The following is a 22,831-nucleotide window of genomic DNA, read 5'->3' as shown; positions in this document are numbered from 1 at the left end:
TGGGGAGAGAACAGGAACAGTGATCTTTAGTTTTGTCCCCCTCTGCACACCATCTTTATTTTCCATTATTCCCAAAGTTTTCCCGCTTCCGTTCATTCTTTCCTCTGAAGTGCTATTCATTAGAACTTCCTGGGTAAGATTATGATAATATTGTAGAAATTCTTGAAATTAAAAAAATTGTAGAATTCTTTCATATTAAATTTTTATATAAAATATCTTCGATTTGTCGGAATTTCATTTATACAGGCTTTTTAGAAACATGTTTCCTGTTGATAAGGTTTTCTTATATTCAGATAAAGTGAATGCAGTCTTGAGTAATAGTACAGATCACTCTTACACAAGACGTGTGTGCGGTTTCAGGTTATGTGGCCTTCATCGAACATTATTGGATGTGTCTGGCATCGCATGGTGTAGGGCTCGTGCAGTTATGATTCTAGACTGGCGTCTGTTTCATCCCTTAGCAGAGTTAACTACAAAATGTAAGGAAATAAATGCATTTCTGTAAAAACTTGTGAGCACCATACTTATGTTTGTGTTCAAAATTTGTCTTGACTTTGGGAAAAGTAACCCAATAGATTCAACTCCTTGTGTCCTGGATTCTGTAGAGATTGCTCTGTTAATTGGAGGAATTTGTCCTGTATTCTTGTTCTAATTTTCTCCCTCATGTTTCAGGTTTATGCAAATGGCATCCGGAACATTGACCTTCACTATATCATTCGTAAACTGGCAGCGCCAGTGATCTCTGTGCTCTTGCTTTCCCTGTGTGTACCTTACGTCATAGCGTCTGGCGTCGTTCCTTTACTAGGTGGGTAATGCTGGCCGGGGAGCTGGAGAGAGCATCTTTATGAACATCACTATGTTATTGTCACTTCCGGTATCATAGGCTTTCTGGCTCCATACGATTAATTTGTAAAGATAAATCTAGCTAAAACAGTGTTTTCAGAGGACTGTTTTTCTTAGACTTGACAACTTCGGCAAGATTTGGAGAATCATAAAGCTCTTTGGTATAGTTTTTTTCTCTAGGCAGGTGGGAAAGTATTAACATTTACACTGTCCCCAAAATAGGAACAAATTTCCTTCAGATTGTCTTCTCCTGACTAGAAGTGCTATGATCCCATACTTGTAAAATCAAGGGAAAATGTTGTTATATTTAATCATCAAAATGTTCTTTACCATAAAAGGAAGAACAAAGAGGGGATGGATGGTATTTAGTAATACTTCAACAGCTAGATATTATCTTATCAATTGTGTGCTGAAGAGTCCTCACAGGACCTTAAACCCAGTATGTTGAGAATGATATGCACAATGTTTTCCCCTCCCAAGTCGTCGTCTTCTGTTTCCCTCTCTCAGTGACTAGTGTTATCATCCAACAGGCTGCATGAGTCAGAAACCTTTTAGGTCATCTGTGTCATCTGAGTCTCTGCCTTCCTTACTCAAATGGTCCCCAAGTCCCACTGACCCAGCCTCCGAAACTCATTCTCTAATCCGCACCTTTCCCCTGGGCTCTCACCTTAACCGCAGTGGCCCCCTATCTGGTTTCCCTGATTTGAAGCCACCACCGTTAATTCACTTTCCACAGTGACCTTTCTTATGAATGAGGCTCATTGTTCCTCTTCAGTGAACATCCTCTTGGTTCCTGCGTGGCCTTGAAAGCACAATCCCGCTCCTCAGCATGGTTCATGAGGCTTCTCTCGCTGTGACTGCAGCATTCTGGCCTCACTCCAGGCCTCACTCCATTTCACACACGAGTTTCAGTTTTATTTTTTATTTTTATTTTTTTAAAGATTTTTATTTATTTGATAGAGATAGAGACAGCCAGCGAGAGAGGGAACACAAGTGGGGGGAGTGGGAGAGGAAGAAGCAGGCTCATAGCGGAGGAGCCTGATGTGGGGCTCGATCCCATAACGCCGGGATCACGCCCTGAGCCGAAGGCAGACGCTTAACCGCTGTGCCACCCAGGCGCCCCACGAGTTTCAGTTTTAATTAAGCACCACCAGTCCCTTCTTCCTAGGGGAAGAACATATTTTCATTTCACTGTCTTTCCACATACACTTAGAGTTTTTCTTTTTTGGTTTTACAGGTGTTACTGCGGAAATGCAAAACTTGGTCCACCGGCGAATTTATCCATTTTTACTGATGGTTGTGGTATTGATGGGGATCTTGTCCTTCCAGGTCCGCCAGTTCAAGCGCCTTTATGAGCACATTAAAAATGACAAGTAAGTCTGTACTTCCATTCATCTAGCTTAAGAGGTCTTGTTTATGAATTCTTGTTTCTAATGTGATACATCATAGTTGGGAAAAGTGCTCAAATTCTGGATATTTTTTGAGGTAGAATTAACAGGATCTGCTAACAGATGGGGTGTAGGATATGAAAGAGAGCATTATCAAGGACTCATTTGGGCCAAGCAACTGGGAATACAGGGTTGTCATTTATGGAGATGAAAATACTGGGAGAAATTAGGAGGGGGAGGAAGACTTTTTAATGCCTGTTCCAAATAGTTATTAATTTTTAGTCTGTTGCCAAATGTTTTGGTCTGACAGTATATTAAATAGTTTTGGACAAAAATAAGCAGCCTGTATGAGGACTTAGCCTGCCTCAGCCCTGCCTGCAGCTGGGGGCCACTGGGTCACTCTGACCATTGCGGAGGGAGGCTGTGAGGCCCCTACAGAAGTATTGTAGGGCCTCTGTTTGGGGGACACTCTGTGACCTGACTTCAGTGAGAGACTGACAGCGGCCAAGGGAAATACCTTCCTGGCCTGGATAACTGCCCTCTGACCTTCCATTTCCTGACAGAAAGCTGAGTCCTCTTCTGCTCTCATGGTGTCCAGCAGGGACAGGGAGTTTATAACTCCCCATCTGGGTTTGTCTGGAAAGTCCCAGTGTACACGTGCCGTCTTGTGTCATTGTTAACAACACCCCTGTTTATTTGTGAGTGTCCCAGTTTAGACAGAGGATTATATGGTCACCTTAATTGTTCTGAGGATTCTTAAGAGTAATATTTTTAAGAATGAAATTGAGGGTGTTTAAGGCTTCTCCAGAGCATTTACTGGCAGTAAAAATACAAGTACACTTAGGCGGTCAGAGTATAAAATTCCGTCCACCACGGAAGAGCAGAGGGGGGATTTCAGTGATGAGTGTCAGTTTGTGTCACTGCACTTGTTTAGGCCGCCGAGTACCTTCTGCAGGCAGAAGGCAAACGACTCGGCCTCGGCTTTTGCTGCTTTCTTCTTCGGCGCATGCCCCCTCGCCCTGCTCGGCTGCCCCAGTATCCTTTCCCACCCCTCTCCCAGCCTTTCTTATTTGTTATTTTCTGCAGCCCAGTGCACTCTTTTCTCTCTCCCCATGTGTTCCTTCGTGGAGAAAACTGTTGAAGCGCAGGCTCTCTGGAGGCCATATCTTGGGTGCTGTTGTTTCCCTGATCCCTAGCAGTGTTTGAGCGTGGGGTGTGCGTGGGGCCGGCTGGGGCATGGGAGGGTGCTGGGGCATTAGGGAAAGTAGAGAATGGGTTCAGAGTCTCCTTTTTCTGCCACTGAGTTACTATTGCTTTTTATTGCTTTTTCATTGCCGTAATGCTAACCCCATCTTTGACATGACATGGTATGTTTTGTGAAGACGTGTGTGTCAGGTAGAGCTATGTGTATTACGTTAGAGCCTATTCAGTTGTCATTGTTTAAAACATGTATAAAATCCTCACAGTTTAAAAATCCACTGGTTGGTTGGGGAACAGTGTGGAAAGGAGTAGTTAACTTTTGGAGAAGAATCGGTAAGACAGAAAGTATTAAACAGTGGGATCATGGATGAAGAAGCAGTGGGATTAGTGAAATGTTTTAAAAAGTGACATGTTAAGCTACTTGGCATAAACTGCCAAAATATCTCATTAGGCTAGTATTTGTTGGCAGAAAAGTGGTAGGTGAAATCAAGATAGAAAAACTAATGGTGAAGAGTGAAAGTTACTACCCTGAGTCTTTAGCACAAGCCAGGCCTTTGTTGCCATGGCCTTTGTATGCTTTCTGTTTCTTACCATGATCGTGGGACATGGTACTATTGTTTTTACATTACTCATGAGTCATCTAGGTCTTAAAGACCCAGCTCCCGGGCCACCCTGTCACGGGCTGTCTTCACTCCCACACTTGCACCGGTGGCTAAGGACTTACAGGCCCCTCTTGAGTGTACAGTGCTGACTCCAAACGGGCACCCGTCACCCTGGCCTCCTGGAGCTCGTTGCCATCGTCAGCTTGGTCACCCAGTGTTCTCTGAGGGTCAGCCTGCAGGCCATCCCCTCGCTGAGTGAGGCACACCACTGCTTCCCCACAACTGCTGCTGTCGTCCTGGGGGTGTGGTGTCTGTCGTTCCAGCCATGGTCACTTCTGTCTCTAGTCTGCAGCCCTGTACCCTTTGCCCTATCCTCCCTCTCATCACAGCATATAAAGCTCTGTTCTTGGGCCACAACCTCCTGCCTTCTGTCCCTTGCATACGCTCACCTCTCTGCCATCTCTCCTTTGACCTTATTGAAAACTTTGCCCTTTGATTTCTCCTTTTCTCTAGAGCTAGAACTTTTCCGGTCTGCTTGGCTCCCTACCTAGCTTTCTGTCTGAAGGTTATATTTCTAGTCTGTTTCTTCAGATTTGTCCACTGAGCTGTTTCATAAAACATCTGTAACAGATAAACCCCCTGAATAAGCTTACTGTGCCTTACCTCCAAGTGTATGAGTTGATGAGAACCCCTAACGTACGGGCCAGAGCATGTGCTCCATTGCCCAGCATCTGAGACCTTCCGACGTTTGCTGTTCTGTTTTCCACCGGCCTACACCTCACTGTGAGGTGCCTGCTTGTGTGCCTTTTGCCAGGTGTTCATTCTGGAGTCCCCTTCTACCTGTCTAACCATTGAAGGGTTCTAAGTGGGAATGATCTGATTTGCATTTAAAAACTATCACTGGCTGCTCTTAGGAAGAATGTTTAAATATATAAGATCATATAAGAGAGTAACCACCCTGTTTTTACAACCTAGATACCTTGTGGGCCAACGCCTCGTGAATTATGAACGGAAATCTGGCAAACAAGGCACATCTCCGCCATCTCCACAGTCGTCCCAAGAATAAAGTGGTTGTCTCAACTACCTTGACCTTCCCCTTGCCTTTACGTGTCCTTTTTTGTGGACTTCTCTCTTTGGAGATTTTTCCCGGTGATCTCTCAGCATTGTTTTTAAGTTAACTGTATTTGACTTGTGTTCTCAGCATCCAGAGAGCAGCAGTGCCAGGCTCTGCTGCCCTTCCTGCATCTTCCGACATCATAGCTGTCTGAAATCTGTACATGTGTAAATAGAAGTTCCTGGATACCCTAAAACCTTGGATTAAACAGAATGTGCATTGTACATCTTTAAGCAAAATGTATATTAATTTATTAAATCTAGTTGTCACTTTATTTTGGACCTGCTGTGATCTTGACAGGAAACGTGCCACAGAGCCATAGTGCAGAGGCAAGACTTTTTAATGACGTCTTTTGGAGCGCAGTATCATGGTGTTCCTAGCAGTTCTTATTAAGTAAACTGTACATTCTGTCTTTCTTGGCTGTTCAGACCTTACCAAGAACTTGAAAGGAAACAAGTAGAAATCAGCAGTGGAGTGTCTGTGGTAAGAGAACATGAACTCTGTGCTTCACTGTCAATCATTTTTGGAAGTTATTTTGTATAACACCAAAGCTGTTGTACATTTTCTACTGCCTGATTTTTTTTCATGTGTCTGTGTTTATAATATTGTATAGTATCTTGTGCTAGGTGAGGAAATTATTTTTAATTTTGATAATTTAATATTCCTAGTGATCAGCATTAGGGGTTGGGTTTTTGTGCTTGTTAGGGGCATGTCTATATTTAGAGAAAACAAGTCCACAAGAACATTTTCATTAGTTCCCTTTAGCCTCCCCCCCCCCCCTTTTCCATACACAGCTGTCTTCTTTTCCTTTTTGGCAGCAGTGGCCAAAAGTCATGCAGGATCACAAGTCTTATAAAATAACATCACCAACAATGCGTCATACTGGAATTAGAACACATGGAGATGTTTCTTAAATGTAGATGTGGTTTGTGGTTTTAGACCAGCAGCATTAGAGAAGACTGGTGAGAACACCTGGTCCTGCTGGTTAGTGCACCGTTGGGTGAGGATTAGGGAGTACATTCTTCCTAGATTTCCATAAGTAAATCCCAAAGTTTCCAGAGCTTCTTGTTTACAGAACAGAACTACAAATAAAACCAACTTGATTTTACTTGTCCAGAAGGAAGCTGGCTTGAGCTGGCCTTTTAACATAGGAGTGAAGAATGTATTTCATTGGAAATGTGCTGTAAAATCTCAGAAAACTGAACACTTATAAATCTGGTTTCCCCTTCTAACCAAAGCTTTAAGTAAGAAGTTTAGACAAATAGAACATGGGCACACGATCCAAGTATTTAATGGTAATGGTATATTTTAAGGGCGGTGTTTGCTTTTGAATGATAACCTAGAAGTTCTCAGAGAAAATGGACAGCATAGGTCTTCAGGAACTCTTAAAAGAGTTTCCATATAGTATTAAAATCTATCGACTCTAATCTGAAGATTTTTTAAATATTAAAGTCAGCCAAACATAAGCTACCAAAAAAGCAAACATGTTCTGGTTGTTTTATATTTCATCAATTTTTCCCGAAGTGGTGATTACTTTACTTTAAAAATATACTTAAAACCTCAGTATCCAAAAAAAAAAAAAAAAAAAAGCTTGACATAGGGTTCAGTGTTACACTTTTTGGCACTTTGTAGCAGTCCTTTCTCTTGTATTTGAAATAAGGTCTTTGCTAGCCCTACCTTTACTTAGAAATTTAGTCCTACTTTAAAAAATTAGGAGCATTTTAAAATGCAATGCCACCTGTCGTGGTGTATGTCTATATAAATTGTTCTCTTTGGGAGAAAAATATTATCAATTGGGCATATAACTTGATTATATTAATTTAAATTTCTTTTTTAATTTTTCAGAGAATTTGTAGATCTTGATGTAAAGTCATTGGAACACCTTTATCTGTTTTACCAGGAAGAGATCTAGGCAGATACCATAAAAGATTAAAAATTGTTATTCTACAGAATTTTAAATGAATCTTATCAGATATTTTATAAAAAAACAAAACAAAAAAACAAACCAAACATATATATGAATGTGTATGAATGGCCGAAAGTTGCCCTCCATTTCACTGGCGATAACTTTATCTTGTTGTACTTAAGGATTTCCTCTTGGTTTTCAGTTGTGCTTTGTCCTCTTTTTGATCAGATGAATACTTCCGTAAGGAAAGCATTTGCTGGCGTAATATTTACATGGGTAGCATCAGGATTTTAGTATTAACCGATAGTCTTATAAGCATTTGAAACGTCCAGTTCAGAAAGTGCTAGTATTGCTGCCCTTCCTGTAGGTTTCTTTTTTTTTCCTATAATAACATAGTTTTGTTTCATTTTACATTGGGCTAAAACAGTCTTCAAGTAAGTTAATTAGGAAAGACCTTTTTGCTTTATTTTTAACTGTTTATAAATTGAAGACAAATCAACATTTGGGAGTTAGTTTCGCATGACCAGTTTTCAAATGGTCATAGTATGAAGTGTGCAGTTGTTCCTTATTAGCAAATTATGTTTGATTTTTAAACTATTAAATACTAATAGTTGAGGTGAAAACTGAAGAAAATGCCAATGTGAAGTTTATGTATAGCTAGCCTTAAAAAAGTTCCGTGTTTTTAGGTGATTTTTTTCCTGTTAGTTTGCTGGAGAAACAGTGGAAATTGGACATCTCAATTCCAGATGTAAACAAAAAGTAATTTTTATTTCAACATCTAATATAGCTGTTATTACTGTGGATTCTTGTCTTGTGTTTTTTCTTTCCCTTATTCAAAGTAATAGAGAATAACTTTTTCTTAAATGATTTGGTCTTAGAGATGTCATTTCTGTATTGGCAAATGCTATTATTAAAGTGTAACTTGAATTTAGGTTGAATTCATGACTTTTTGAAACAAAGCAGCAGTGGACATTTCTCCATTGTATTGTGTTTACATCTCCCCCCCCCACACACACACGCATGAGAATGTAGCGCCAGTCTAAGAACACTGGCATTTTTTCAACTTCACAAGTTAGCTACTTATTCTCACTTTCAGGAATGAGTATTTTAAGCTCTACTTACTGTGACCAGTTTTACACATTGTAAAATTAAATGATTATGTTTAAAAGACTCCTTTAGAATGTTGCTTGCTCGGTTCCCATTGGGAAGAGACAAAAGTAGAATGTCTTGCCACCAAAGTATTATTAAAACCTCATGTGTCTAGATTCTCTAACTCCTTCGGTTGGGCTGTCTGTATCTCCTTACTAATTTCCCCCTTGGGCACTTTTCCTTCTCACCCTCCTACTGCCCTTTGTCATTTTTAAAAAGCAGCCATTTTGAGTAAGGGTTTCATTCAAATCTCCAGCAATATGCTTGGCACGAATACAACAGAGTTAGGACAGTGTATATCTTTTTTCATTCCCATCTGTTTTGTATGAGTGCCTAGTTCTGTCATGAGAGTAAAGTAGTATTGTAAATGGAAATGTAATGACTTGTAAGGCCCTGGAAGAATGACTGTCTTAGAGGGTAAACAGAACACTTAGTTATTTGGGACATCAATTTTCTATTAAAGCAAACACCTTAAATACCCAGACCAATTTTATGTGTATATATTCTAAAATGCACCCTTTTTTATGTGGTTGGTTGTTGCCTTCTAAGTCAAGAGAACAAAATTGAATAAAGTGAATGTTAGTTGTAGCCTAGTTTTTTTGGTTTGTTTTTGTTTTGTTGCAAGATTGCTTCAGAATTACAGAAATATGCATTAGTAATCAGCATAGATAGATGATTTAGGTATTTTTAAATATAATAGTTACATAAGAAAAAGAACTAAGTTACATGTGATTTTAGTTCCTCTATTCTAAGTTTTAAAGTATAGCTGCAGAGAACATATCCCTTCCCCTTTGTCCCCTCACTGTACTAAGAGACCATCATCACTGGGAGTAGTGGAAGGCCCTCTTCCCGCGCTGCAGGCAAGATGCTGCCCACTTCCACACTGTCTACAAGATCCATGTGCCAAAGGTTTTCTCTCTAAGTGGATACTTGGAATGGAGTAAAACCAGCCAAGTCCATTTTATGTAGTTGACCGTAAATCTCAGAGAAGAAAAAGAATTGCATGAAGCTTTTTTTCTTCCTAAGTCCCCCTTATGAACAGATCCTTTTGTTTCTAGGTTCAAAAATGAATGATTTCTTTTTAATCAAGTGCATTTTTATTTTCAATGCAGTGGTGGTAGGTGAAATGCTGTTTGAACCATAGGGCATCTGTAATCTGTGAAGTTGTGAAGTTTCGCAGCAAAGGAAATTGCATGGTGGATCTCAGAAAGTGGCCAGTAATTCCCCCTCGCACGCCATGGTGTACAGCCGTTCTTGTTGCAAACAGAACACTGATAACACGAGTGGATTAAGGATCTGAGGAGGTAACACTCTTCCTTCCTCCTCCCCCCACAGTGGTTTGGTTTTGGTGTCTGTTTTCTTTCCCACACTGTGCTGAGCCTATAGTTGAGTCGAGGTATGGTATCTGCCTTCAAGGATCCCCTTAGAGTGGAAAAGGCCAGAAAAATGAGCAGAAGGTTCTAGTCCAGGTATGACTGGAATGCCCCGAGGAATGCAGAGCAGGGTCCCCTGGGCACTTTGTACTGTCCTCCGCCACACCCCAGGCCCCCCTCCAGCCTCCTGCGGTGTACTTCACTCAGCGACAGCCAGGAACCTGGGGAGAGGAGGTCCCCTTTACACTGGTTTATATGGTTTAATCATAATCTTAAAATTTCTCTTTTTACATACGTAACAGTACGGTGTCTTTCTGCTTCTCCGTGTTTGTTCAGTAACTCTTAGGCCAAGAAGCTTTACGCCGGGAACCCCCTTCAGTAACTCCTTTGTTCTTTGCTCAGTTGTAGCAGTCTCTTCTGGTTGTATGGATCCACTGAACTCATGGAGCAGAATAGAGAGTCCAGAAATAGACCCACATGGGGGTCTATGGATGGTTGATTTTTGACAAGGGTGTGAAAGTTGAACAATGGTGCTGGAATAATTCGACAGTCAGATGCAAAAATAAAAATTGATCCGTATCTCAACATATGCAAAAATTAACTCAAATGGATTATATTCCTAAACATGAAACCTCAAACTATATAACTTCTAGAAGAAAAAGGGGAAAATGTTCAGCCTTGGGTAAGGCAAAGATTTAGATTAGATAACAACCCAAAAGCACAGTCCATAGAAGAAAAACTTGATAAACTGGACATGACCACAATTGAAAATGTCTGCTCTTTGATATATGTGGTTTAGAGGACAACAAACAAGCCATGGAATGGCAGGAATTATTTGCCAAACATTTCTGATAATAGACATGCACTCAGAATAGAAAAAGAAGTCTCAACACTCAGTAGTTTGAAAGGATGCATTTGCCCATTTTAAAAATGGGCAAAATATTTAAACTAGCTAGCTGTTAACATAATTAGCCATTAGGAAAATGAATTAAAACCACGAGTTACCACCACAGATCTGTTAGAATGACAAATTAAAAATACTATATACCATGTGTTGGTGAGGGTGTGAGGAGCTGGAACTCTCGTGCTCTCCTGGAGGGAAAGTGAAGTGGTATAACTACTTTGGGAAATAGTTGGGTCGTTGTGAAAACATGACAATAAGTACTTAGTACTCCTAGTTACTGACCAATCAAAAAGTTAAGTCCATGTGATGACTCCTACGTGAACGTTCATGTAGCGCTATTTGTAATAGCTCAAGTTTGGAAACAACCCCCATGCCCATTAACAGGTAAATAGATAAATGATCCATGCAATGAGAGCAATAAAAAAAAAATTGATATACACAGCATGGACAAGTCTCAATGCTAAGTGAAAGGCCTACAGATTGGTGGGAAGGGGCGTGGAGGAATTTCAAAGGGGTATAAAGAAATGGGATGAAGTGTTCATTATCTCAATGTGCTTCTGGTTTGACATGCATACATATGTTAAAACTTAAATTGTACATTTTAAATTTGTGCAGTTCTTTGCATGTTAATACATCTCGGTTTCAGAAAGTAATACCAGTGTTCATACATGTTCTTTAAGGGATCATTTCATACCTTATCTTTCTTCAGAGTGCCCCCTTCTCACTTTTGGCTGATGACTTTTCATTTCTATTTCACCAAGAAGACAGAAGCAATCAGAACAAGTCTTCACAAGTTCACACCTTCACATTTACCCTCACCTGCACCTGCACCCCATGTGCTCACCAGGCTGTGCAGGCCACGCACATCCCCTCCAGTGTGCGTGCCCTGTGTGCACACTGCCCCCAAGGCCCACGTGCCATCCTTGCATCCCCCCACCCTGCCCAGGCTCACTAGATCACAGTAATCATCTGCTCGAGGCACTGCTCTGCAGTTCTCCCTCTCCCTCATAAGTGGTGTTGGGTCATTCCCATCATTCAGAAGTTACGTCATTTCTTCCACGAGAAAAATCCCGACCCCATTAACTCCTTCAGCTGCTCCATTTCACGTTCCTTTCCAGCAAAGCCTTTCAAACAGTTATCTGCGCTCACTCCTTCCAATTTTTCCTCTCCTTTTCCAGTGCTGGTACAGTCCAGTGTTTGCTCCACTTTTCTGCTGGAATTGCCCCTGTAAAGGTTACGAATGGCCACCACTAAATGATCCGGTTCCTTCTCAGCTGGGACCTGGGTTCTGCCTACACCCATTGACTTGGTGATCTCATTTGCTCTCACGGTGTTAAAGGCCATCTATATGCTGATCACTCACATATTTATTTACTCCAGATACCTGTCTGTGTGGACTCTTCCAGACATCTCAAACCTAGAAGGTCCAAAACACAACTCATGATGCCCTTACCCCAAATCTGTTTTCTCAAATGTCTCCCTTTCGATTGGTAAACAATTGGATGGATTCAAGTTTGCTAAATAAAAAATGTTGGTAATACCTTTGACACTTGTTTTTCTCCCACATTTCACATACAATTGGACAGCAAGTCTTCAAAAATGAAACAGATTCTGGCTACGTTTGCACCACCTCTACTGCTCCCATCCAGGTGCAAAGCACCATCATCTTCCTCCTGCCTGGGTCACTGCAGTTTCTCCTGAGCTCCTGGCCTCTGCCCATGCTCTCGTCTTTCTTCCATTTATTTTCAGCACGGGACCTAGAGTGATCATGTTCAGATCTAAGCTCACATTAGTCCTCTACTCAGAGAGCTAACTAACCATCACACTCGAGTCCCAAGTTCACAACAGCCTTAAGGCCCACTGTGCTCCAGGCAGCCTCCTTGCTTCCAGAACAGGTCAAACCTCAGGACCTTTGTACTTGCTGCTTGCCGTGCCTTAATGTTCTTCATCTAGGCTCTCCCCAAGCTCTTCATTTTTTTCTGAAGTGTCGTTCTTAGGCTTAACTAAAATTGCAGCTACCGGAGCATTCCTGACTCTTCTGTTTTATCTCTCATATGTACTAACATAGCATATGGGGTTCCTGTCTTATTTATATTTGTATGTTTTCCCCTACTTGAATGTAAGCTTCAGAACATTTTTTTAAAACTATTTGAGAATAACTAGTATATTTCACAACAGTTCTTGGGACATGTTTAGCATGCAATACTCTTGAGTAAATAAATGGATGAATCAGAATCAAAATAATGTGTATATGGTTAAGATTAAACCTGAAAGCCATGTGCCATTCTCCAGAGGTAACCACTGTCAGGAGTTTAGTGTTTGCTTCCAGAATGTGCTATGGGTAAACATATATTCACAGACTCCTGTTTTCACGGACTCTGCTCTATGGGATGCTTTTTTTCGCTTTATATTTCCTGAACATCTTTTTTATGTCAATATTTAAGTAACTACCTCATTTTAAAATTCTGGCTGAATTGTATTCTGTTGTGTGGATAAGATTACGAGTTAAGTTTTATGAAAGACAATTAGTTTACCCATTTTATTATGTGCTTTAGTAAACATTTTTGTGCGCATTACTTTATATACTCAGGCTAGTATTTCTGTAGGATAAATCTGTCGATTGCTAAGTCATCAAAATATAGTGCCACATGGCCCCGCAAATGTACTAATACTCTTCTCTCATTACTGTATGAGATTCCTTGTTTTCTCATATTGTATCAACATTAAATAGTGACTGTTTTCAGTTTTTGCTAGTGCTGTGAATTTGGAGTCACGGGGGTGATGCCTCTAGGGCAGGAGGAAGGGCTTGTCATTGACTCCTCCTGGCAATAGCTCATTGTAGTTCTCCATCTTCCTGGCTAGAGGTGAGCAGGGGAAGGCGGGCTTCAGGGCGTCATTGTCATTCGTTCAGAGTGGGTTTGAGGGTAGCCACAGCTATGATTCACACCTTGTATGCTGCCCTGGTCAGGATTTACCCAAACAAAGCAGTTCTACCCTTCATCCCAAAGCTATTGTAGAAGACGGGGCTTATGTCCTTCTCAGGCTCAACCATTCCATCTTACTTAGGAAAACAAGTTAAACAGAATCTTCCTTGAGCTGAAAATCTCCCACTGTCTGAACTCTTGAGTGGCTCTTAAATCGAAGAACGAGTGGGCAATGAGAACACGTGTGAAGGTCTGGAGACCGGGACGGTTTGCTGCATAGACAGGGGCTAGTGCAGGATGATCGAGGCCGTGGAGGAAGGAGGGCCAAGTTCCTTCTTGGCGGGAGTGAGGGTGGGGGGGTTGTGCTACCAGCACCGACCAGCCCCCATGATTGTAACGGCTTCCCACCGAGGACAACTGAGTCATCTCATACTTAAGCTTCACCTAGCCAGAGCAAGGGGAAGCGGGGGAGTCCTTTGTGAATTCGCGCTTCACATTTGACAGTGGGAAATCGATCAAAAGGTCCTTTTGTAAGGGAAACGTTCAGCTCTCGAAGCCCTTAACTACCGGTTAGTGGCAAAAGGAGCCAGAGCCACACTGCGCAAGCGCCTTGTCTCTCCGGCCCTGGCTCGCGCCCGCGTCGACCCGACCTCGGCCCGAGGCGTGTGCGCCTGCGCGGAGCCAAGGGGCGGGGCCCTCAGGCGTCTCGGTTGCCTGGATACCTCTGTGCAACAATTGCTGCCGCTGGCGCTTCCCGGCTGTCGCTAGAAGGGGCAGTTGGCCCTTACTTTCCGAGGAGCCCGAGGAGGAGCAGGTGAGAGTCCCGGCCGGCCGCCCGGACCTCGCGAAGCCGGCCTCTTGGCCAGCCCCCAAGCCCGGGAGCCCGGCCCCGCCACAGACCCCGGTCCCCCCTCCAGGCTCCAAATCCGGGGGAGGCAGGGCGGCCCGGCCCTTGAGGTGCACCCGCACCCCGAGGCTCACGGGCCCGTCCTCCCCCTCCACGCAGCGCACCTTGATTCCTCCCAGCCTGGTCCCGGTCCGCGGGGAACGATGCCGCTTCCCGACACCATGTTCTGCGCGCAGCAGATCCACATTCCCCCGGAGCTGCCGGATGTCCTGAAGCAGTTCACCAAGGCCGCGATCCGCACCCAGCCCGCCGACGTGCTGCAGTGGTCCGCGGGGTAAGCGCCACGGATGGCCGGCCGGTCCGCCAGCCGGCTCGCGCCTCCTGCCCTCCCCCCTGCAGCACTGCTCCGACGCTTTGGTGGGGTCTAGGAAGCATTATGGTTGATTGACTTTCCCATGGATGACTGCGAAAATGCTCACTTTCTCACAAAGTAATGACAACTCCTTTATCGGAGAGTGGTACTCAGACTAACACGAAGCAATGCATTGGGTAAAAGATTTCTGCATTGTGTTATACAATCAAACTACTACAGTCCCTTTATTTTATTTGTCAAATGTTTTTATAAGAAGGAATCTTGTAAGGCTAAGTTCCTCATCCTAGAGAATCCTCACAGGGTTCGGTACCTGGTTGAGTTCATTAGAACCAAAGCGACCAAGGTCATATTGGGGTAATTATCCCAAGGCTGCTATAGGGTTAAACTTTGCCCAGCTTAGTTCACAGAAGGCAAATGAGCCTTCACTGTTTCTTGCAACAAACATCTTATTTTCAGGAACAGACATTTGTAATTTAAAGGTTACAAAGTTAACAGACCTTAGAGCCATTAAAATAAACCCATTTGGTTTTGAAAGGAAAGCTCTTTGCCCCTTTTGAGTAGACAGACTTAGAAACTCAATTTTATGATCGCAAGAACCAGTATAAAATTAAATGTTTTGGGATACCTGGGTGGCTCATTTGGTGAAGCTTCTGCCTTCAGCTCAGGTCATGATCCCAGGGTCCTGGGATCGAGTCCCACATCCCAGGCTCCCTGCTAAGCCCTCTCCTTCTGCCTGCCGCTCCCCATGCTTGCACTCTCTCTCTCTCTCTGACAAATAAATAAAATTTAAAAAATTAAATGTTTTAGTAACTAGCATGTCAGATTTCACTGTCCTTCTCTAAACTGTATAAGCAAGGTGGGTTAGTTTCCCGTGGCAGCTAGAACAACCACAGAATTGGATGGGTTACAACACCAGGCATGCATTCTCTTACAGTTCCGGAGGCCAAAAGTCCAGGAACAGCTTCACCTAGCTAAAGTCATGTTGTTAGGCCTTCTCTCCAGAGGCTCTCGGGAGAATCCAATCCTTTGTTTGCCTTTTCCAGCTTTCAGAGCTGCATTCCTTGTATTCTTTGGCTCGTGGCCCCTTCCTCCATCTTTAAGGCCAGTAGTGTGGCACCTTCCAGTTTCTCTCTCTGCCTCCCTCTTCCAAGGACACTTGTGATTGCATTTAGGACCCATCAAGAGAATTCCGGGTAATTTTCCCATCCCAGAATCCTCTCTCCCATCTACAAAGTCCCTGTCACTAAGAAAATAAGATCCACAGTTTCCAGGATTAGGACCTGGATAACTCTGGGGCCCTCACTGAACCCACCACGTAAGGCTACTTATTAATCCAGTGCTTTGTCTTGTGACAGCACTTCTGTCAGTTGCTTCTGAAAGATTCTCTCAAGGTTCTTGCCAAAAAAATTACAGCCTCTGGTTTTAACCATCATTTAAACATCAGTAAAAGATGGGACATACGAGAGTTTATTTGTAGTCGACAGAACATTCCAAGATTGAATCACTTTTTTTTTCTTGGGACATTAAGTTATTTTAACTTAAGCTTCACTTTAATTTAAAAGGCTTAATTGAGAACTTTCTAGATGTTCCATGCACCTAATTTCTCTCAATTTTCAACTCAATTTTGGAGTTTAGGAGAAAAAGCAAGCATTATTCACTAACCAGTGTGTGTGAACTGGGCTCACATGTGTCCCAGCTGTCACAAAGGAGAATCTGTTAGGGAGGGATGTTGCTCAGAAGAGGGTGAATTGGTCTTTGAGACAAGGCAAGGGCATCCCGGGAAGAGGAACAGCATTGGTCCAGTGCCCTCCAGGGCATTAGCACAGGGGGCTCTCCCCTAATGCAGGCTTTCTCAGCCTTGGCACTGTTGACACTTTGGACAAGATAATTGCTTGGGGGGGGCATGTGTGGGGGGAAGGTGGGGTGTGGGGGTGTCTGAGCATAGTAGGACCCTTAGCAGCATCCTGACCTGTACCCACTAGAGGCCAGTAGCACCAGTCACTCCCTCTGGTAACAACCAAAAATGTCTCCAGAAATTGCTAGTGCCTTCCTGGGGAGAGGGTGGGAGAATTGTTGGGAACCAGTGGTTTAGGTGCTGTGGTTTGATCGGTGAGGAGGAGTAATAAGTTCCTGGAAGAGGTGAAAACCCTAATTAGGAGCAATATGGCAAAACTAAGCCCCCATGCCCCCTCCCTGCCCCTGTCACTTTAGAACTTCCTGTTCACCTTAGTCTCCCACACTGCCGCCCTTGTTTTGACTTTCCCTCAAACTGTTAAGTCAACAAAATGTGGGTGGAGAGAGAAAAGGGGATGAAGGTTTATCATTTCTTTCAGCCTATCGAACATCTATTTATCAACAGCTGTCTTTGGTACATAATCAGAGATGTTTCTAATTATTCATATCTTTTACATCATGGCCTGTGGCTCTGATGGATGATTTCCTATTCGTTTTCCTGAGTATATTGTTTCTTTTTGTTGTGTTAGTCATTAGAGTCGCAAATGATGTGGCTTCAGCACACACGAGCCAGAAGCCGGTGTGTGCCCCCTCCTGACTTGTTACCCTAAACTGTTTCCTTCCCCTCTAGCCCCCAGCATCAGCACCACTATCTGCATCCCAGAAAGGAACAATTAAGGGGGAAAAAATACTAAAGCGAATTAATAAAAAAAAAATACTAAAAAAAAAAATACCAGGCAGGAAAAGCGAAGGGTGGGGGAAGGGTGGCATCTGACAGTCGTGGAGTGGAGCTGTTGGTCCCCAGCAGAGCAGAGAGGTGACTTTGCTGATCCGGGACGCTGTAGGGTTGCACAGAGATGGTTGCGGTCAACCCCCTTGGAAATCAGCAAGGCCAAGCAAAGGGAAGACCAAACACTAACTGTCAAAGTAGAATGACTGGACCATGACATTGCCCCTGGGTCATTGCCATTTCAAATATCCTGCCTCCTTTGGCAGCATTCCAGGACCCCTCCTAGCGTGTGCTTGATAAGAATAGCACGTTTCAGGAGACCCCCGATGGCCTGGTGGCCGAGCAGCATGTCCAGCCTGCTGTAGCTTGAGCTCGCTGCTCCTAGGAGCCCTACGACAGGGACTGCCATTATCGGCTTTGCAGAGAAACTGAGGCACGCAGAGAGAGTTAAGTTGGAGAGCTGAGTGGAGGAGCCAGGACTGCAGCCCGGCCCTCGGACTCTGGTGTCCCTGGAGGTGTCCCAGGCATGGTCATGCTCACGGCTCGGTTAAGAACCCACATGAATTCCAGTGCTTTCTGTGTTCCGATGAGCCTTCAATGATGTCTATTGCTGTTAGGTATTTTTCAGCTTTGTCCAGAGGAGATCCACTTCCCGTCAAGGACAGAATCGAGATGCCTGTGGCCACTCAGAAAATTGACACAGGCCTGACTCAAGGACTCCTGAAAGTTTTGCACAAGCAGGTAGGTGGGGGTCTCTGTTCTCCATCCGCTTCATGAGCTAAAGCGTGGCCACCGCATTGTCGCGTGACACACGTGCTGGCTCACCTTTGCTGGGCCTGCCAGATTTCTTCAGAGGCGAAATCTGGTGTATTCAGTGTCCTTTTTCTAGTCTGAAGAACGCAAAATAGCTATTTGTGATTAGATTTTATAGGCAAGTGAAATATAATTGCTTTTAAATACCAGATTAAAACACTAGATGCTGCTGGACTAGAGGTCTGGAAATTCAGCTCCAAAAATGGGGGCTGCAAGTCTCTTCTTGAAATATGTTCATTAAAACTGTGTACATGCCAAAGAAATAATGTGTTGCCGCCTTCATCTGAATGACAGACCGCCCTTTGGCGTCTGGTGAGCGCTGTGGTCCAGAGAGCCTGGCACAGCCTCGCCCAAGAGCCCGGGGCCCGTCCTCACCTGCCCCACCACCTTGCTTTTAGAGAAATGAGTTGATAGGGAGGGTACCACCCAGCCAGGCCTGGCATTCCTAATGACCGGGTTGTGTTGCTAAAAGTGACATCAGTGGTATAACCGTGATCTTTGAAGTGGTTTGTCCCCCTTATACACTTTGATGTACCGTGCTCCTGTGATACATTGACTTCTGCAAGCAGGATTATTCCATGGTTTTCTCTATCTTAAGGGAAAATGAATCACCGTTGGAAGGGGTAGCTTGGGAAAAAACATGCTCGAATTGCTCAGAGCTTTTCACATAGCATGCAGCTAAACAGATCACCGTCGTTACCCGTTTTCACAGATTGCTTAAAATAATGGAAGGAGTGAATCAATTTTCAATTTTAAGATTTCTTGCATTTAACTGTGAACACATTGAGCAGGTTGGATTTTAAATGTTTGTATTTTATTTATTGAAGTTATTGTTTGTTGTGAAGTGTTTCGCACAGACAACAGAGACTCCTGTAGCCAGTACACGTATGACCGTTGGACTCAGTCGTCACATCATGCCGTGTTTGCATCACAGGCCCTTTTTCCTTTTGAGAAGTAAAACAGGCCAACATCGGCTTGCCACCCCTCCCTGCCCGGCGCCCCTCCTGCCGCACACCTTCCCCACCCCGGCTGTCCCAGGGTTAACCGTGCTGTGGACCCAGAGCACATCTCCCGGGATGTGGTTCGGCCCTTGGGATCTGTTTATTCATAAGCATTATAGTATTTCACAGGTTTTTAAAACTTAAAAAAAAATACTTAAAGACTTAAAAACATACACATTTTCTCATACGGTGTTTTCTCTACAGTGTAGCCACAAGCAGTATGTGGAGTTAGCGGACCTACAGCAGAAATGGAAAAATCTGTGCCTGCCGATGGAGAACTTCCAGGCTTTGTTGCAGCTGGATCCCTGCGAGGACAAAATCGAGTGGATAAAATTTTTAGCGCTTGGATGTAGCATGCTTGGTGGGGTACGTACCTATATGAATAATTCTCTGTGGTCACAGGCCTGGCGTAGAAGTAATGTAGGTGTTTCAGTAACTGCAGAAAACACTTTCATGACTTTAGTTACTCTGTTGGAAAGAATTCTTTTTCAGATGCCTGCTGTAGTTTTAGGCTTACAGTTATTTTATTTTTTTTAAGATTTTATTTATTTGAGAGAGAGAGAGTGAGAAAGCAGCAGAGGGAGAGGGGGATGCAGGCTCCCTGCTGAGCAGAGAGCCCGATGCGGGGCTCGATCCCAGGACTGGGAGATCATGACCTGAGCCGAAGGCAGACGCTTAAGGACTGAGCCACCCAGGCGCCCCGTAGGCTCACAGTTACTTTAATTTGCAGAAATTAAATACTTAGGAATGCTTCAATTTTAAAATTGTTAACAGTAGATAAAATGTATAGATACTGTGACAGTGCATTTAGGTGATAGAAGAGAATGCATCGGTGACTTTTTATTGACCCGCACATCACTTGGTAAACAGATACTATGTTTTCCTCGTCCATGGGAAGAGGCACACAGATATTTTATATTTGAGCTAAAATATATATTAGTAGCCAGCAGATATAGTGTGGCTTTGATGATGTTGAGGTGTGACCCTTGGCAGTGAAGACAGAGGTGACCCTCCAGTTCCCAAGGGGAGGGGGTCTCTGAGCCAAGGAGGGCTGGGAAGGGCAGGGCTGGACCACGAGGATTTGGCAGGACTTCTTTGGGAATCTGGAAGCTCTCTCTCCAGCCCCAGTGTTTGAGTCTCTGTGTGCGACCCTGGAGTCCAGCGAAGGGAGCGTTACTGCTTTATACTTGTGAAGAAGAGGCTTTAGAAGGGGCTCCCTTCGCTGCAGAGCTGGGAGGTGGTTTCACCACCTCCCTTCCATCTTTGGACCACAGATAATTCACAGTCCTCGCTTCATGGCTCACACTCAGCTCCGATGTTAATGTTTAGAGGTCACGTTGTGTAGGAAACCTCCAGGAACCCTACATGATCACGGACACACAGACGTGACTGCCTGTGCTCTCTTCCTCCATCCCATCCCCCTGCCTCCCGTGAAGCAACCCGGTCCCAAATCTCCTGCTTCCTATGGGCCACGTACATACCCCCAAGAAATACGGTATTTAATTTGCATGGGTTTTAACTTTATGAAAACAGGAGTCTGTAGTCAGTTATCTTCTGGAACTTTCACTCATCCGCAGTTAGATTTCCATCCCTGTCCATCTGCATTATCACAGACTGCTGTCTGTCATTCTTTGCCTCTGCTGTGTAATATCCACTGTGTGCCTAGGCCACCATTTACTGGTTCTATTAATGGCCGCAGTGAGAAACGCAGAAACCCCTGGAAAGCCAGGTGCTGGCTGGTTGCTGCATAATGAGTCACGTAAGTGCCGGAAGGCTGTGTTTCCATCAGCGTAGAGAAGACTGCTGCGCTGGGCTGATTTGTGCCGGGGACCATCCTGCAGCAAAGTGGGGCTCACATGTAACCGGGGGAGTGGGGTATTGGGGTGGGAAGGACAAAAACAGATGTACTTACTGAAGATAATTTCAAGTTGCTTTGTTCATCCGGAACTCTGAAAGCAAGATTTTAATATTAGAAAATGAATATCTAATATTAGAATTCGTGTTTATGGTTTGTGCCTTTAAACTTAGCTGTTAAATTTAGATTTTGAACAGTGGTGAGAAAGAATATTTCATATTTTGGGGATCCATCTTTGTAATGTTTACTTCCCCAATCATGAAAAGTAAGTGCTGGATTTAAAAGCAAGTCAGAGCAAGAGAGAGGGTTTCCTGTCCATGTGTCGTGTGGGACACTAGGTGGAGACATTTGGTCACCTTCTGGACTGAACGCTGGGGAAAGGACAAGAAAGCCGCAAATGTGCCTCTCCTCTCCTTCTCTACTGTTTCTCATCCTTGCTGGTCAGTGCGGGTTCCTGGCCTGTCCCCTAGCTGGGCGACCTTGATAGTCGTGTCTGCTGTGGGCTGCGGGCTCTGAGGCCAGGCCATCAGGGAAGGGCCCTCTGGTTCCCTGACCGTGTCAGTGTTGGGAGAGGGTTGGGGAAAGGGTGAGCAGGGAGGTGTCAGGAGTGGGGGTGTTGGCTCTGCCCTGGCCTGCCCCCCACTCCTGCCCCTAGTGCAAACAGCCTTGGGGCGGCCGGACCGGGATGGGGAGAAGCCACTGTATGCGCACTTTGGCCGGTGCAGCTTGGAGGTACGCCAGCACAGAGCTGTGACTTGGAGGTGATGAGGTGACAATTTTGGTGTAGTTTGGCATCTTAGCATTAATCTTTATGTTGTTGTTGTTGTTGTTTAGAGGGGTGGAGAGGGGCAGGGGGAGAGAGAGAATCTCAAGCCCTTTCCACTGAGCACCGAGCCCAATGCGGGGCTCAATCCAGGACCCTGAGGTCATGACCTGAGTCGAAATCAAGAGTCGGAAGCTGAGCCAACTGAGCCACCCAGGCGCCCCTGTCTTTACGCTTTTTACAAAACCTTCAAGAAAGAGGAAACGGAGAAGTGAAGTGCAGGATGAGTCCTTTACGATGGATCACTGCCCATTCACTTTTCCACGTAGGATTTCTCTTACGTTGGAATCTGGTTGCTCTGTCAACACAGTGGACTCTATTTCTGCTTCCTTCACCCCCAGGCCTCTGCATGGCTGGTGGCAGATGCATTCTCTGTGCTCTTAAATGTTTCTTCACAGTCACTGGTCAGATGAACTGAGCTTAAGGTCTCTACAGAGGCTAGAACCTCTGATTACATTTCAGTCTTGTGTATCCCTCCCTCCCTCCTTTCCTTCCTTCCTTCCTTCCTTCCTTCCTTCCTTCCTTCCTTCCTTCCTCCCTTCCTCCCTCCCTCTCTCTCTTCCCTCCCTCCCTCCCTCCCTCCACAAGTGTTTGTTGTGCGCTGCTCTGGGCTGGGTCGTGTTATGAAGATTCAGAGCGAACACAACAGGCAGGCACCCCAACCCTCTGGAGCCCGCAGTCCGTTCTGTCCTGGGAGCCCTGGAGCACCGAGAGCGCTGCTCTGCTTATGGTATTGGGAGCTAGGAATGGGGCGATGGGGCGCTGTGGGCTGCCCCGGGCAGGTGGGATGTGGGGTGGGTGTGACTCCTGGCCTCTTCTCCCAAGCCGTGCGGTGCTTGCCTGGCAGAATGATAACATTGTATGTTGTGACCTTTGTCTTTACATCTCTGCACCCCCAGCAACGATCCTAAGCATTAAAGCCATGGATCAAAATCCTCTGCTTTGTTTTTTAAGCGCAAAGATTTTTTTTATTAAAAAAAAAAACTGAGGGGCACCTGGGTGGCACAGAGGTTAAGCGTCTGCCTTCGGCTCA

At 44.4% G+C, this 22,831-nt stretch overlaps 2 protein-coding genes across 4 annotated transcripts in view; both read left to right on the top strand.

Annotated features, from left to right (window-relative positions):
- MARCHF6 (membrane associated ring-CH-type finger 6) overlaps nt 1-8,795 on the top strand; it is a 79,545-nt gene extending 70,750 nt beyond the window's left edge. For both annotated transcript variants that reach the window (XM_034657087.1, XM_034657088.1), the window contains exons 24-26: nt 673-805; nt 2,081-2,216; nt 5,009-8,795. In XM_034657087.1, coding sequence (XP_034512978.1) covers nt 673-805; nt 2,081-2,216; nt 5,009-5,099 — 360 coding nt within the window. In that variant the 3' untranslated portion in view covers nt 5,100-8,795. The remainder of the gene's footprint in view (nt 1-672; nt 806-2,080; nt 2,217-5,008) is intronic.
- Nucleotides 8,796-13,246: 4,451 nt separating this feature from the next.
- Nucleotides 13,247-22,831, top strand: part of ROPN1L (rhophilin associated tail protein 1 like) — an 18,565-nt gene continuing 8,980 nt past the window's right edge. Inside the window, exons 1-4 of one of the 2 annotated variants that reach the window (XM_034657089.1) lie at nt 13,247-14,217; nt 14,410-14,584; nt 17,924-18,047; nt 19,325-19,486. In XM_034657089.1, coding sequence (XP_034512980.1) covers nt 14,454-14,584; nt 17,924-18,047; nt 19,325-19,486 — 417 coding nt within the window. In that variant the 5' untranslated portion in view covers nt 13,247-14,217; nt 14,410-14,453. The remainder of the gene's footprint in view (nt 14,218-14,409; nt 14,585-17,923; nt 18,048-19,324; nt 19,487-22,831) is intronic. The other variant, XM_011224156.3, reaches the window with a different exon arrangement.

The sequence above is a fragment of the Ailuropoda melanoleuca genome, chromosome 3 (assembly GCF_002007445.2).
Source record: "Ailuropoda melanoleuca isolate Jingjing chromosome 3, ASM200744v2, whole genome shotgun sequence".
In the NCBI taxonomy this organism is placed as follows: domain Eukaryota; kingdom Metazoa; phylum Chordata; class Mammalia; order Carnivora; family Ursidae; genus Ailuropoda; species Ailuropoda melanoleuca.
The sequence above is the reverse complement of the archived record's forward strand: the minus strand, read 5'-3'. Positions and strand labels throughout refer to the sequence as shown.